Here is a 15,323-nt window from a genome sequence, read left to right on the forward strand (position 1 = left end):
AATAAATAAACTTAAAAACAAAACAAAACTAATGAGATAGGAGCATCTGGCTGGCTTAGTTGGTAGAGCATGGGACTTTCAACCTTTGGCAGGAGGCTACTTAAACAAACAAACAATTAATGAGATAACAGAGTTGGGATTAAGGAAATGGATGCACAGTGACTGTAAATGATTGGTAGACTCCAGTGTGGAGTGTTCATCTCTCCTTCCAAGGGCCACTCTGTCCACATGAAAGACTTCCATCAGTCCAGCACAGGGATCTTATGTAGACAGAGCCCCAAAACACTCTGAAGAAAGCATTGGTTGTTCTCTAGGTATCTATCTTACAGACCTATCCTGATGGCCAACTGAAGGATTCAAAGATAAATAAGATGATTCCATGTGAACAGCTAGGGGAGACAAGACTTCCCCATTTCTGGCCTATAATTACCTCTGGGACTAATAAATTTTATAAACCTTAAAAGTAGGATTACAGCATGTAGAAAGCTGTGAAAGTCTATAGAAGTCATTCACTGTTCAACATTTTCCCCATTCCCTCATTTTACAGATGAAAAAACTGAGTCCATGTGGTAGTAAATAGCTTACCCAAGGTCACACCACAAATTAGTGGCCAAACAGAAAGCTCCTAATACCTGGGAGTAAAGTCCTCTCCTTAACATCCTAAATTCCCATTAGAGAAATTATATAAACTTTGGAGAACCTGAGCAGAAGCATGCACAATGTTTACACAGAAAAAGCTCACTACCTTCCCCTCTGTTGCCTAGAAAACAAAAGAATATTTTTATAGAGTGCCAACTTAAATGTCAGGTGCTATAGGGGATATAGAATAATAAGACCCAGGTGCTCATACAGAGGAAGTGAATGTGGAGTCACTCCTAAAACTCTTTTAAGGGGGTTGGGGGGACTACCTTAGGGCTAAGGCTAACCATGTTCTGATCCGACAGTGAGTGGCATGGAAATCAACCCTGCTGTCTTAAGAAGGTAAAGTTAAACATTAGATTCTTGACTGGGGAAAGTAGGAGACAAACTAGGTGGGCTTTTCCCAAGTGATTCAAGTCTCAGATACCTCTTTTCCCCAAGGAGAGAAGCCCAAAAGCAAGCAGAGGAAGACAGCTTGCTGAGCTAAGAGGCAGAGCTTTAGTCCATTATGGACATTTTGCATTTGGGACATTTGCACCTATCCTCTTAGAAAAATGAAACAGAAAAAATATATATACAAAATAGGAGCCCAAATTTCTTATTATTAGATTCAACATATCTAGAATTGCTACACCAAATTGTTGTAAAAATTTCTAAATACTTTTCATTTATGTACTTAGGTAACAGTTCACAGTTCACAGACTGACACCAATCCTAGCCCATACTTTGAGTGCACTGCCCTAAAAAATAAAAAATCCTGAGCACTCCTTGGCTCCTGGAACTCTTTTGGTCAGGGAAGAGTGCCTGAGCTGTCTTTCTCACCCAAATCAGGTGCCAGGGGGCTGGGATGTGATCTGGATATTCATGATCACAAGGGGCTAAGTCAGCATGGTGTCCTCCTGTTAATAGTTTCCTCTGTGTCTGTCTGGGCTGCTTTCCTCAGCCCTAGAAAAGAGCCTCACCAACCAAGTAGGAGCTCCACCCCCTCACTATAGTGCCCAGACTTACCTAAATGGTGCCTCAGGTCCCTACTAGTGGCCACAATTCTTTCATTTGTTCTTTCATTCATCTGTTCACTCATCCAGGCATCTTCTCAAGTACTAAAGTGAATCTAGAAGAGAGATTCCAGGGGTACGTGGTTGGCTTGATTGGTAGAACATGTAACTCTTGATCTCAGGGTCATGGGTTCAAGCCCCACGTTGGGCATAGAGAGTACTTAAAAAATAAACAAACAAACAAATAAATAAAATAAAAGAGATTCCTGCCTAAGGAGGTGATGTCCTAGCAACTAAGTGGTGTCAGAACGTTATCAGTCTTGGGGCAGCGGGGTGGCTCAGTCAGTTAAGCATCGGACTTTGGCTCAGGTTATGATCTCACAGTTCCTGAGTTCATGCCTGTGTCAGGCTCTGTGTTGACAGCTCAGAGCCTGGAGCCTTCTTCAGATTCTGTCTCTCCCTGTCTGTCTGTCCCACCTCCATTTGTGGTCTCTCTTTTTCTCTCAAAAATAAATAAAGCTTTAAAAAAAGGCATCAATCTTTTCAAATATAGCCCTGGTGGCCCAAAGGTTGACTGTCACATATAAAATGATAGAACTTCTAGGAATGAAGGAAATTTATCAGAACTTACTTTGGTAGAATGTGGTAGAAGGCCCTATTACAGAGATGCCCTCTGAAGTGATCTGTTCCATGGTCCCATGATTCCAGAACTTTGCAGTCACCAAGGAAGGAGGTAGGAAAGGTGCGTTCACTTACTTTGGTAGAATGAGTAGGAGAGGGCCCCAAATAGGGTTCCTCTATAATTATTAACACTGGGGAAGAAAGCAGGACAAAAAGTGAGGTCTCACCGACAGATGTGGACACTGTAACTCTGAGGAACTGGTGACCTACCTTGAGGGTTAGGAACCTCATCTGCTCCAGGCTATAAGATTCTGAGAAATGAGCCATCAAGCAGGAAGAGACAAATCTGATTTATAGTGGAAAGAAACCTCAAGGGTAGGGAAAGGCTTCAGCCCCTCTGTCAGCCTGAGAGGGAAGACGGGCTCGCGGGGGGGGGGGGGGGGGGGGGGGGGGGGGGGGGGGGGGGGGGGGGGGGGGCGGGGCTTTCCTTGGAGGCTCTGGGCTGAGTCCTTCCTTCCTGGTCCCCCATTGGGTCAGTGGCTCTTGCAGTCTTGCCAGTGAGGGACAAATGAGAAGAGCTGTTGATTTTCCCCCCTTGGCCTTTCAGAATTTCCCCATATAAATACTGAGAAAGACCCTGCCCTCTCCTCACTTCTCTGGAGTTGGCCCTGGGCTGGACCTGGTCCCCTGGGGGTGAGCAGGGCCATGGGGGACCTGTTTATTTTCAGGGTGGCTGTGGGCATATGCTATGCCACTTTCAGTGCCTCTGCCTGGTAAGTCCTTGCTCCCCCTCCACCAAACCCCCCCCACCAAAAAACCCCCATCATATCATCCCCATTCACCACTTGCCTCACTTTTTCTCTTTTTGATAGGTCAGTGAACAATTTCCTGATAACAGGCCCTAAGGTAGGATGGTCTCTGGCTCCTGTTTTCACTCATCTGGGTTCCTAAGGGAACTCTTTTGGGGCAAGAGAAGAGGGGAGGGGAGACAGAAGTTCCCCCCACCTCAGAGGACCTCATAATTGTTCCTTAATGGAAAGCTAACCCATTTGAGTCCCGCCTGCTCCCCTGAGCCCAGTCCTCAGGCAACCTTACCTGAGTCAGGGCTGAACTTCATAGCGCTTTCCCCTTTGCCAGGCCTATCTAACCTACACTACCAGCGTGGCCCTGGGTGCCCAGAGTGGCATTGAGGAGTGTAAGTTCCAATTTGCTTGGGAACGCTGGAACTGCCCGGAAAATGCTCTCCAGCTATCCACTCACAACAGGTTAAGAAGTGGTAAGTTTGTGCACCTGCACAGGGGGTATGTGTGCATGGAGGTGGGCTTGCAGTATGTGTATATGTTGTATGTATGACATATATATGCACAGTGAAATGAAAAAAGTGTGATCAGATGATCTGCCATCTCCTTGCTGTGCAATCTTGAATGAGTTACTTCCCTTCTGTTAACCCAGTTTGTCATTTGGTGAATAAGGCCCGCTCTATTTAGCTCACCAGGAACACTGAAGACTATGAAGCTGGCTTAGGAAAGAGAAAAGGACCTTTACTTCCTTCTGACATGAAGTGGGAGCCATGTAATAATCATAATGACCGTGGCTATCATTTACTCAGCTGGGATCTTACTAAACTCTTTAAAAAACATTGTCCCATTTCATTTCCACACACTCCCCATTCTGTGTGTATATTCTATGGGAAGATACTTCTCTTTGTCCCCATCATCTTCTTTACTGCTCCCACCTCTTCTCAGGCACCTCTTTACTGTTTCTATATAAATCATTTTTATGCAAACTACTACACACAAACAGCTGCACAGGTGCATACACACACGCACATATGTGCACACACATGTGCATACTCCACATGAGACACAGTTCATCTTTGAGCATCTCTGTTGTTGGGATTTTATGACAGCTGGACAGACAGGAAATTTCTCAGGGGCTGCAAACACAGGGCCCTTTCCCTATTTTTATTTCATGTAACAGTGCAAGGTAAGTGTATACAAACACATAAATATAGGCATGCATTTAAAAAATAGAGACATTATTACATTTTATAGAAATACTTTTGGGGGCATTTGGGTGGCTCAGTTAAACATCTGAGGAAATTTTAAGGGTAATTTTAAAATAAAAATTTTTTTTTCGCGGCTTGTTCTTGGGAGAGAGAGAGCACAAGTAGGGGGTGGGGCAGAGACAGAATGAGACACAGAATCTGAAGAAGGATCCAGGCTCTGAAATTCAGCACAGAGCCTGACACAGGGCTGGAACCTGTGAAAACCCAAAAACTGCCAGATCATGACCTGAGGTAGGACGCTTACCTGACTGAGCTACCCAGGAGCCCCTAAAAAATTTTTTAAGTTTATTTATTTTGAAAGAGTGAGTGAGCAGGGGAGGGTCAGGGAGAGAAGGAGTGATAGAGAGTTCCAGGCAGGCTCTATATTGCTGGCATGGAGCCTCATATGGAGCTCAAACCCACGAACCATGAAATCATGACCTGAGATGAAACCAAGAGTCAGACACCTAACCAAGTGGGTCACTCAGGCACCCCAGACATCTGACTCTTGATCTCAGCTCAGGTCATGATCTCATGGTTTGTGAATTCAAGCCCCACATCAGGCTCTGTGATGATGGTACAGAGCCTACTTGGGATTCTGTCTCTCCTCTCTGCCCATTGCGCCTCTCTCTCTCTCTCTTTCTCTCTCAAAATAAATAAATAAACTTAAAAACAAAAGAAAAAGAAATATTTTTGTATTCACCTCATGGAGTCGTCACTGCCCAAGGACCATAAGCAGTGGCTAATGGATAGAAGCCCAGGCTGGTTTTCAGGAGAGAAGGGTCTTGGAACCTTTAGAAGTGGTGAGGAGAGTGGCATTGGTCCCATCACTGTCTCTCTGGGCTTTACTTTCCCTATCTGTACATGGGGATGCTCATGTCTGCATGAATGAAGTAAGGATACTGGAAATACATGCACTGTTTTCTCACGTAGAAGAGCATCCTCTTTAACCCAAAGGGGGCAGAGGACAGGGGAGAGAAAGATCATTGCTTTTCCAAAGCCTCTGCTTTTTTGGGGTCATCAGAGCCCAAGTTTCCAGTTCCCTCTTTCTCTCCAAAGCCACCAGGGAGACTTCCTTCATTCATGCCATCAGCTCTGCTGGAGTCATGTATACCATCACCAAGAACTGTAGCATGGGCGACTTTGAAAACTGTGGCTGTGATGAGTCAAAAAATGGAAAAACAGGTAAGTTGTGCTCTCTGATGTGGGTGGGAAGAAGTGAGGGATGCAGAGCTACATTCAGGCTAAGGTCTTCCAAGGAAAGGGGGACACAGTTCCCTCATACCCCTAAATACTGGCAGCAACTTCTTGGTGGGAGCTCCTGAATCTATAGTTGCCCAAGAATTGAGCCTGGGTCCATGATTCCAGGATTACCACATAGCACTGAACTCTAAACTAACCAGACATCTAGGAATGAGAAGGCCAAAGAGCGTTTCAAGCTAACCCTCATGTTTCAGGCTGGGAATGTCTTGGTCATAATCCAGAGCTACTCAGTTAATTGTACACTAAGAGACTCAGATTTGTCATTAATGAGAGAGAAGATGGCTCTAACAAGACTACTGTAGGATAATGGTGCAGAATTCCAGAATGTTTGAGCTGCAATGAACCTCTGAAATCATTCTAGGCCAGGATCAGTATGCCCCCTTTACTGTGGGTATAGAAACTAAGTGCCTAGTGATGGAAAGTACCTGAAGGTGAGCAGTTGGCTTTGGGAACAGGACCTCACCCACCTCACCTTGAACCCCTCCACTTCCCTGTTTCACCTGCAGCTATAGCTTTACATGTTTCTAGAGCCCTTGGGGGATGGTTAGCCAAAATGACCTTGACTCTTCTGAAATTGAGCAGGGAAATGTGTACAGAACTAACTTTTCTTATGTGTAGGAGGTCATGGCTGGATCTGGGGAGGCTGCAGCGACAATGTGGAATTTGGGGAAAGGATCTCCAAACTCTTTGTGGACAGCCTGGAAAAGGGAAAGGATGCCAGAGCCCTGATGAATCTTCACAACAATAGGGCAGGCAGGCTGGTAGGTATAGAAGTCCACCAGTGAATTGTCAGGTTCAGTACTGGCAATAGCCTCACATCTGTAAAGCTTACCAAGAGCTGTGTTATACCCATATGTCATCCTTACAGCACCTATCAGGACTGGGATGACTACCCCCAGTCTCTGGATGACAAAGCCAGTTCAGGCTGAGCCAAGTGGCTTGGCCAAGGCAATACAACTAATAAGCATCAGAACCAGGCAATAAACTCAGATCTTCTACTTTAGTCTTATCCTTAAACATTATGGTCTAGCCCCTTCCACTGGCAGGTTTCTGAGAACACAAAACAATATAGTACCAAAGCCTTGCTTCCATGACTTAAAATTTTCCCCATTTCAATTGCATGTTCTAGGAAATTGATGCAGGGTTTTCATCTAATCTGTGTCCTAAAATACGCCTCAGCTTCAAGGGATTGGGACCCATTGGAGCTTCTCGGGAGGGTCTATTCTCCCCCAAAACTTCTTCTAGTGTGCTCTGAACTCAATTCTAGGGGGCACCTGGGTGGCTCAGTCGGTTAAGCGTCCGACTTCGGCTCAGGTCATGATCTCACGGTTTGTGGGTTCAAGCCCCGCATCGGGCTCTGTGCTGACAGCCAGCTCAGAGCCTGGAGCCTGTTTCAGATTCTGTGTCTCCCTCTCTCTCTTACCCTCCCCTGCTCACTGTGTCTCTCTCTCTCTCTCTCAGAAATAAACATTAAAAAAAAATCAATTCTGGGGGCGCCTGGGTGGCTTAGTCGGTTAAGCGTCCGACTTTCGCTTAGGTCATGATCTCGCGGTTCCTGGGTTCGAGCCCCGCGTCGGGCTCTGTGCTGACTGCCAGCTCAGAGCCTGGAGCCTGTTTCAGTCTGTGACTCCCTCTCTCTCTGACCCTCCCCTGCTCACGCTGTCTCTCTCTCTCTCTCTCCTAGAAATAAATAAAACGTTAAAACTTTTTTTAAAAAAAATCAATTCTGGAAGCAAGTTGGATTTAGTGCTAAAAGCAGAAAATTTTCCCTTTGAACCTGTATCTGGACAACCTAGTTGTCCAGGGCAAGGGGAAGAGGTTTTCAAGGCAACTAATCACACTCATGGGTAATTGCCTCAGGGGTAAGCGTTCAGACTCCGTGAGCTTCCTTCCCTCTGGGAGAGGCAAATCCAAACCCTTACAAACATTCCAGATCCTACTTTCAAGACAATAACAGTGCCAAAGATTATATTTTCCTTTTTAATTTACACAGTACTTTCTTGATCATTCTTATTCCAATTAAAGAGAGAAACCACCTCAAAAAGTGATGGCGTTGGCCCTAGAGCCTCGGTTTCCTGATTCCAGTACCTTTTCAACACTTGTTTGACTTTCCCAAAGAATACCCAAGGGAGCTTTAAAATTACCCATACCAAGGCCTTGACACCCCTGAACATTCCAATTAAGAAGATCTGAGGTGAGGGGCCCAGGAATAAGTGTTTTTCACAAGCCTCCCCAGTAATTCTGATGGCCTCCAAAGTTAAGAATCACAACTCTAAAATATCCCATTTAATTACTAGCCTTTGGTCTTCCCTACCCACAACCATTCTCTTTTTCATTCTCTTTCTCTTTCTGAAGGCAGTGAGAGCCATCATGAAAAGGATCTGCAAATGTCATGGCATCTCTGGAAGCTGCAGTATCCAGACATGTTGGCTGCAGCTGGCTGACTTCCGGGAGATGGGAGACTACCTGAAGGCCAAGTACGAACGGGCCCTGAAAATCGAGATGGATAAGCGTCAATTAAGAGCTGGGAACAGTGCTGAGGGCTGCTGGGCACCCACTGAGGCCTTCCTTCCTAGTGCAGAAGCTGAGCTGATCTTTTTGGAGGAATCGCCAGATTACTGTACCCGCAATTCCAGCCTGGGCATCTATGGCACAGAAGGTCGGGAGTGTCTGCAGAAGAGCCACAACACATCCAGGTGGGAGCAACGCAGCTGTGGGCGCTTGTGCACGGAGTGTGGCCTGCAGGTGGAGGAGAGAAGAACTGAGGCTATCAGCAGCTGTAACTGCAAATTCCAGTGGTGTTGCACAGTCAGGTGTGACCAGTGTAGGCATGTGGTGAACAAGTACTACTGCACAAGCTCCCCAGGCAGTGCTTGATAGCACCTCACACAAATTCACTTGCTCAGTTGCACGACAACGGAAGCAGACACAGGTTTTTTCTCAGAGCAAGTGAATTAGAAAACAACTGGAAAAATTACAGGGTTAGTCTGTAGTCCTCTTCATATCTGCTATTCATCAGGAAATGGAGGCCCAAGGTTATACAGCATATTTTTCACAGTTGAAACTGGAACCTGGGGATTCTAACTTGGGCAGACTCCTTTTCATCTTTCTTGCAAGTTATTTCCTGGTCTTCGTGCCTGCACTTTTGCAGCTTGTTAAAGAGGAGTTTGGTTTGGGGGTCATATCCAGAAAGACCTTCAAAGTACTTATTGCTCTAAGTTTCAAATCGCATCCAACCTAGCTGTGCTGCCGAGAATCAGAGGGAATCAGAGTTCTGACCAGAATCCTGAAGGTGCAACCTTCCCCTGTGCTGGCTGGCTCCAGGAAGAGCAACTGTATGTTCAGGCAGATAGACAAGTTGGGCAGAGACCTTACATCTGCCCAATGCAAGGTACTTAGGGTATTGAGTTTTTCATCTGAGTATGCACTTTTATAAAGTTCTTGGGGTGCCTGACTGGCTCGGTCAATAGAAGATGTGACTGTTGATCTTGGGGATTTGAGTTCAGCCCCACATTGGGTGTAGAGCTTACTTAAAAAAAAAAAGTTTTCCCCACAAAACCCTGGGGAGACCAGGACCCAACATAAGCTGAGGACTCTTCCAGCTCAGAAACCATCTCTCTAGCCATGGAAAAAGAATGGTCACAGTAAGTGGACAGGTAACTCCAACTTATCTAGAAAAGTCTCCCCAAGCCCCAATCATGTGCCCAAAGAAGGATTTTTTCCCCCAAAGAGCTGTAAAATGACTGTTTTGTTATTCTCCCAGATTGGGAACTCAACTTCATTTTGCAATAAATGCTAGACTATATATCCATCTGAGACTTTTTCTTTCTCTTTGGAAACCTTAGGATAAGAAAGGGAATGGGAAACCCTGTCTCTGTATTCCAATTATACGCAAGACTAAGGGGAAAATGGAAATATCCAACCATCTTGATATAACTGTTTGAGAGATAATAAAACTGAGAATCAGGAACTGGCCAGTAGGAAAATAATCCAGAGTCCTAGATTTAGAAGGTGTTACCATTAGGGGCGCCTGGGTGGCTTAGTCGGTTAAGCGTCCGACTTTCGCTTAGGTCATGATCTCGCGGTTCGTGGGTTCCAGCCCCGCGTCGGGCTCTGTGCTGACTGCCAGCTCAGAGCCTGGAGCCTGTTTCAGTCTGTGACTCCCTCTCTCTCTGTCCCTCCCCTGCTCACGCTGTCTCTCTCTCTCTCCTAAAAATAAATAAAACATAAAAAAAAAAAAAAAAAGAAGGTGTTACCATTAATGCAACCTAAGAAACTTGAGGAAAAAGGAACCCCTTTCAACTTGAACCATATTCAAAGTGTGTTTGAGCTTTTAAACTTGGGCTTCCTGGGTGTCTGTATGCCTCAGGGAAACCTGGGCAAAAGACTAGGAAAGTTGTGGATTCTACCTTCCTCATTTGCACTTCTACATCTTCCAGTGGCAAACTTTGAAGGAGGAGCCTCTGGGGGCACAATAACTGGTATCTCATCTTTGGGAGTCTCTCCTCTGTGCAAAGGCTAAGCACCTTGCAGGAGGTGTTTTTTTTGTTGTTGTTGAATAAACAAGTGAAATTACTGATCAACAAGAATGGGGAAACATTCTCAGCTTAATGTTTTAAATCAGAAAACAATTGGGGTGCCCGCTGGCTCAGGCAGTTAAGCTTCACCGAAGTCAGGTCATGATCTCACGTATTCATGACCTGAACTCCTGAATTCAACCCCTGCATCAGGCTCTCTGCTGTCAGCACAGAGCCCACTTCAAATCCTCTATCCCCTCCTCTCTCTGCCCCTCCTCTGCTCTCTCTCAAAAATAAATAAACATTAAAAAAATTAGGAAACAATTTAAATGTTCAACAGTAGGGCAAACTACTTAAATTATGGCCCCACAATGAAATTATCAACCATTAATATAATGTTCTCGAGAAGTATGAAAGACATACATGATATATTAAATGAATAAAATTAATTCTAAAACATCATGTTGAAGATAACGCAATTTTGTTTTTAAAGATATGAAAATATTAGGGTGCCTGGCTGGCTCAGTTGGTAGAGGATGTGACTCCTAATCTTGGGACTGGGAGTTCAAACCCCATACTGTGCACAGAATTTATGTTAAAAAATATGAAAATATTTGCTATCATGTAATATCAACATAGAGTGATTTGTTTTCCTTTTTGGGCTTTTCTGTATTTTTACATCTGTCTACAATAAATGAATATTTTTCTTATCAAAAATAATGAGTTATTGGGGCAACTGGCTGACTCAGTAGAGCATGCAACTCTTGATGCCAGGATTGAGAGTTCGTGCTCCCTTAAAAAATAATAAGTATTTTTAAAATACTTGTCATAAAATACTTTTTTAAAAAAAGAATCAGAGGGTCGCCTGGGTGGCTCAGTTGGTTGAGCATGTGATTTTGGCTCAGGTCATGGTCTCACCGTTCGTGGGTTCGAGCCCCGTGTCGGGCTCTGTGCTGACAGCTAAGAGCCTGGAACCTGCTTTAGGTTCAGTGTCTCCCTCTCTCTCTCTGCTCCTCCCCCCACCCACTCACACACACTCTCTCTCTCTCTCAAAAATAAATAAACACTAAAAAATTTTTTATAATGAATAAGATTTTAAAATGCCAACCTAAACCTCCTTTTTTTTTTTTTAAGTAAAAAAGAAGGTGAAATATTTCTTATTGTGCATTTACAACTACCACAAATGCCAGAGACAAGGAGAAATCCATAAAGTGCAGCCTATGTCAAGGAAAGGGAAGATTTCCTCTACCTCTGTGCTAAGTAAGTTAACAGAAAGGCAGTTAGTGACACAGAAAGTGTGTGTGCATTGGTAGCGGAAAGGGGAGCAAGACATTATCTAAGCACAAAATTTATGGTGAAGAAACAGGTAACCAAAACAAAAAAATTATTACCCTGGGGCTCCAAGGAAAAAAATCATAAAATGATCTGGCCTTGATGTCCTTCAATACACACAGAGGCCAAAGTGTCCATCATTAAACCTGAGTTGTGACAATGTGCTGGGGAAATGCACAAACTAGATTTTCTCCCTTCATTCCTAATTGAATCTCCATCCAAAGGACACAGATACCTATCTGATGCTTTGACATTTTCCTCCCAGGCCTCCCCAACATTCCCAAATAATCCTGAAGCAGGGAGGAGGGAGATTCAGAAACAAACAACCCCTGCTGCCCTGTACAAACATGATCATTCAAGAAGAGCATGACTTCTGTTTTCTGTGGCTTTATATCTGAGGTTTTCACAGAACAACTAGGGATTCCTACTTCCCCAAAAAGCTCATAGTCTCGCTTCTTCCAAGTCTCTTCCATCCTCATTCATCTTACCTTCATGGCAATCAGTCACATCAACCAATCTTCCCACATAGACCCTGAGCCAGGAACTAAAGGAATTTAGATTTCTCTACATCCATCACCTTCCTGTCAGGGATTCATTCCAAGGCATTATAGCGTTATTCAGATTCACTAGTTACAACCCTACACTCCTTGCCTTTTGGCTCATCCTTAACAAACTGGCTATCATTAAGGTGACAAAACAGTAAAACAGCCTATGTTCAATAGGTTCAGGTCCCAAGACAGGGAGATTGGCCACAATCTATGGTAGATCTTGAAAACCTATCAAAAAGGGAATCAACTCAACAAGGGAATCCTGTCCATGAGCCTATTTGCATATTTCAGATCCAGGCACTGCTTCACATGGCCTGGAGAATAAAAGTCTGTATTTTCTCAGTCTAGATTAAAAGAAAAATATGCTTATGCTTGCCAAGCCCCTCTCACCTCCTCCCTGCTCCTCTCCCTCTCACCACCTTTCCCCTTTTCTCCCCGCCATCCTCTTCTTCGTCTTCCTCCTGGTCTTCCTTCCTATCTGACCTTTGCCATGGGTAGAATCAAGGACTTCTCAGAAAACCGTGGGGCTTGTTCCTAGAGTCTCCTATGGTCCCCTGCCAATCCCCTCAGGGCTTGCCAGGGCTTGCTTATAACAGTAAGGGTGAAAAGAAAGTACTGGAGCACACACTAAGTGTCAAGTACTTAATATATAGTATATCCTTCAATCCTGGGAACAATCCAGTTAGAGAGCTACAATTATTCCCTTCTTATTATTGAGGCAACTGGGGTTCAGAGAAGTTAAGCATCCAACCTAAAATTAAACACAAGGAGGTGGATTTGAATTCATGCCACTATCATATAAACCCATACAGGTTCTTTACACCACTTAGACTCTGGAAGCCCTGGAATCTCTGGTGACATTCCTAACTGTTCTGACAGCTTTGTAGAAAGACTACCATTCATATGCAGTGAAAGGTGTCCTCTGCCTCCTTCCTCTTCTGCAAGTAGGAGAGTTAAATTTCTCAGCCTTTCTCCAGAATGTAGAAACCTAACTTTTGACTTGCAGAGGCCTTCCTTAGAATGATAAAGCAAGACAGCCTGACTCCTGCTGACTTGGGAGGGAAGAATCCTGGTTTGCTAGGGAGTTCTCAAAGAAAAATGCTAACAATTATGGTCTATATTAGAGGTCAAAGTTTCAAAGGAATGTCAAAGGAGGAATGTTTATTTTAGAGGGTAGAGGAAGGAAAAACAGGATCCAGAGAAAGACAAATTTCTAGCCCCAGATCACAAACTACTTATAATAATTGATCACAAAAGACAGAGACTCTGGGCCCAGATACAGATGTTCAGATTGGGGGTGGGGGGCAATGAACTGAAAGCTAGGACCAGAGGAAAGTCTTCAGGAGAAGTTAAAGACCTTTGAGTAGGACTACAGCTCTAAACCAGCTAATCCTGCTGCATTCCCTAATGGGTTTGGATGAGCAAAGTAATCTGCCCAGGGTCACCAAATGAGATGACTAAAGAGATAACACTATATGCAAGGCCCTGAACACTGTCCGCAGCTGATGCTCTGCCTACCCTGCCAGAATGCCCTTTTCATCAGAAAAGGGATGTTTGGTGACCAGTGGAAATACTGGGGAAATTAGGCGAAGGCTTCAGGAAGCCTCAGACCACATTAGGCCAGTAAAGGAGTAGGGAGACTATGGGTAGGGGAAAGGAGGATGTGGGTAAGGGAAAAGGCCTGCTGGTGCACCAGGACCCCAAATTCATTCCTCCATTCCTTTCCAATTCTCAGATAACTGTGCAGACATATAGTGGGACTCAGAGGTACTGAAGTCCCTTATCATTTCTTCACCAGGAGCTTCCTGCAGTGTATATAAGATCACTTGATTCAGTCATGTGCTCCTTAACAAAAGAGCTCCTAACCAAATGTCTAAGGAGGAAAGCACACTGTACACCCTGTTCTGAAAGACCATGAAGTGGGAGGGAAGCCAGTCCTTCCCCACCTGTGATCAACTGCTTATCAGTTGCTGCATGTCTAACCTGAATCAGTGCTGCTTTATTTTAAGTCCAGCAAATCTTCTAGGACCTCTTATTATGAATTCAGGCCTTCTTCAAACTCTCTTTTTCTCCAAGCTAAATAAATCTAATTACTACAGTTTCTCACTAGTTCTCTCTTATAGTTTTTCCTAGACTGTCTTCAAATACACCTAATTTAGGCTTCTATGAAGAGTTAAGCGGGATGCAAGTCATATATATCCTTCTCAAGCCTCAACTGCCACAACCTCTTTGCCCTCAGTATCTGAAGAATCTACCTATTCTCTGCCAACACAGCACATTGCCCCATTAGGCCCTACTTGCATTCTTCCATGGCCCAACTTCATTTCTAACCCCCTTCATTTCAGTGAAGTAGCCTCAATTCCCACCTCCATCAGCTGGGACCTCAAGCAGCAAAGTTCTTCATAGTTAGGGGCTTGCAGTGGTGCAGGGGCAAAAACATGAAACTAACAATCAGGACACACTTCCTTCTCTACCCTCACCCTTGGAGGGTATATTTAATCATCTTCTTTTGGTTTCCCCTCCAAATCTATCCTCTTTTCATTGCCTTTGCCTTCAGTGGACTAAGACTATTGTCTCTTTTACCTGAATTTTGCACTAAATTTTGAACTCAATAATTTATACTTTACTTCTCGACTCTCCATTTAACTCACTGTTACCATATTTATCTTACTAATAAACCACATTCAATTTATCATCATTTGATTAAAAAACAAAACAAACAAGGGCACCAAGCTAGCTCAGTTGGTAGAGCATGCAACTCTTGATTTTGGGGTTGGGAGTTCAAGTCCCATGGTTGGGGATAGATTGTACTTGAAATAAAACTTAAAAACCTTTTAAAAAAAAAGAAACATTCAACATCCTAAAGAACAAAATACCATTTCTTTGGCCTACATTTCAAGTGTCCTAAACTACACAATATCCCACATTTAAACATTTAAACATCCCACAGGTAAACATTAAAATGTTTTTTCTATAAACACATTCTCTTTTTAAACTTTTTTTTTTATGTTTTATTTATTTTTGAGAGAGAGAGACACAGCATGAGCAGGAGAGGGACAGAAAGAGAGGGAGACACAGAATCCGAAGACAGGCTCCAGGCTCTGAGCTAGCTATCAGCACAGAGCCCGACATGGGGCTCAAACCCACAAACCGTAAGATCCTGACCTGAGCTGAAGCCAGATATCTAACCAAGTGAGTCACCCAGGTGCCCCAACACATTCTCATAAAAAATATATTTTTGATGAAAAAATTAAAACAATTTAGAAGTGAATAGATCAAAAAGTGAATAATCAGCTTTACTCCCTTCTTCTTCTAGCCCACTGCCCTTCCCACAGGTCAATTGCTCTTAACTTGCCTTTCC

General features: G+C 44.0%; 1 protein-coding gene across 1 annotated transcript; it reads left to right on the forward strand.

The window, feature by feature from the left end:
- The first annotated feature begins 2,998 nt into the window (after nucleotides 1-2,998).
- Nucleotides 2,999-9,051, forward strand: WNT8A (Wnt family member 8A). Its single transcript, XM_039217931.1, is given in 6 exon segments — nucleotides 2,999-3,097; nucleotides 3,099-3,161; nucleotides 3,393-3,531; nucleotides 5,362-5,487; nucleotides 6,184-6,326; nucleotides 7,921-9,051. Coding segments are annotated over 6 exon segments (1,092 nt in total). The 3' UTR covers nucleotides 8,443-9,051.
- The last annotated feature ends 6,272 nt before the right edge of the window (nucleotides 9,052-15,323 follow it).

Source organism: Hyaena hyaena, unplaced genomic scaffold (genome assembly GCF_003009895.1).
Source record: "Hyaena hyaena isolate Hyena2069 unplaced genomic scaffold, ASM300989v1 scaffold_723, whole genome shotgun sequence".
In the NCBI taxonomy this organism is placed as follows: Eukaryota; Metazoa; Chordata; class Mammalia; order Carnivora; family Hyaenidae; genus Hyaena; species Hyaena hyaena.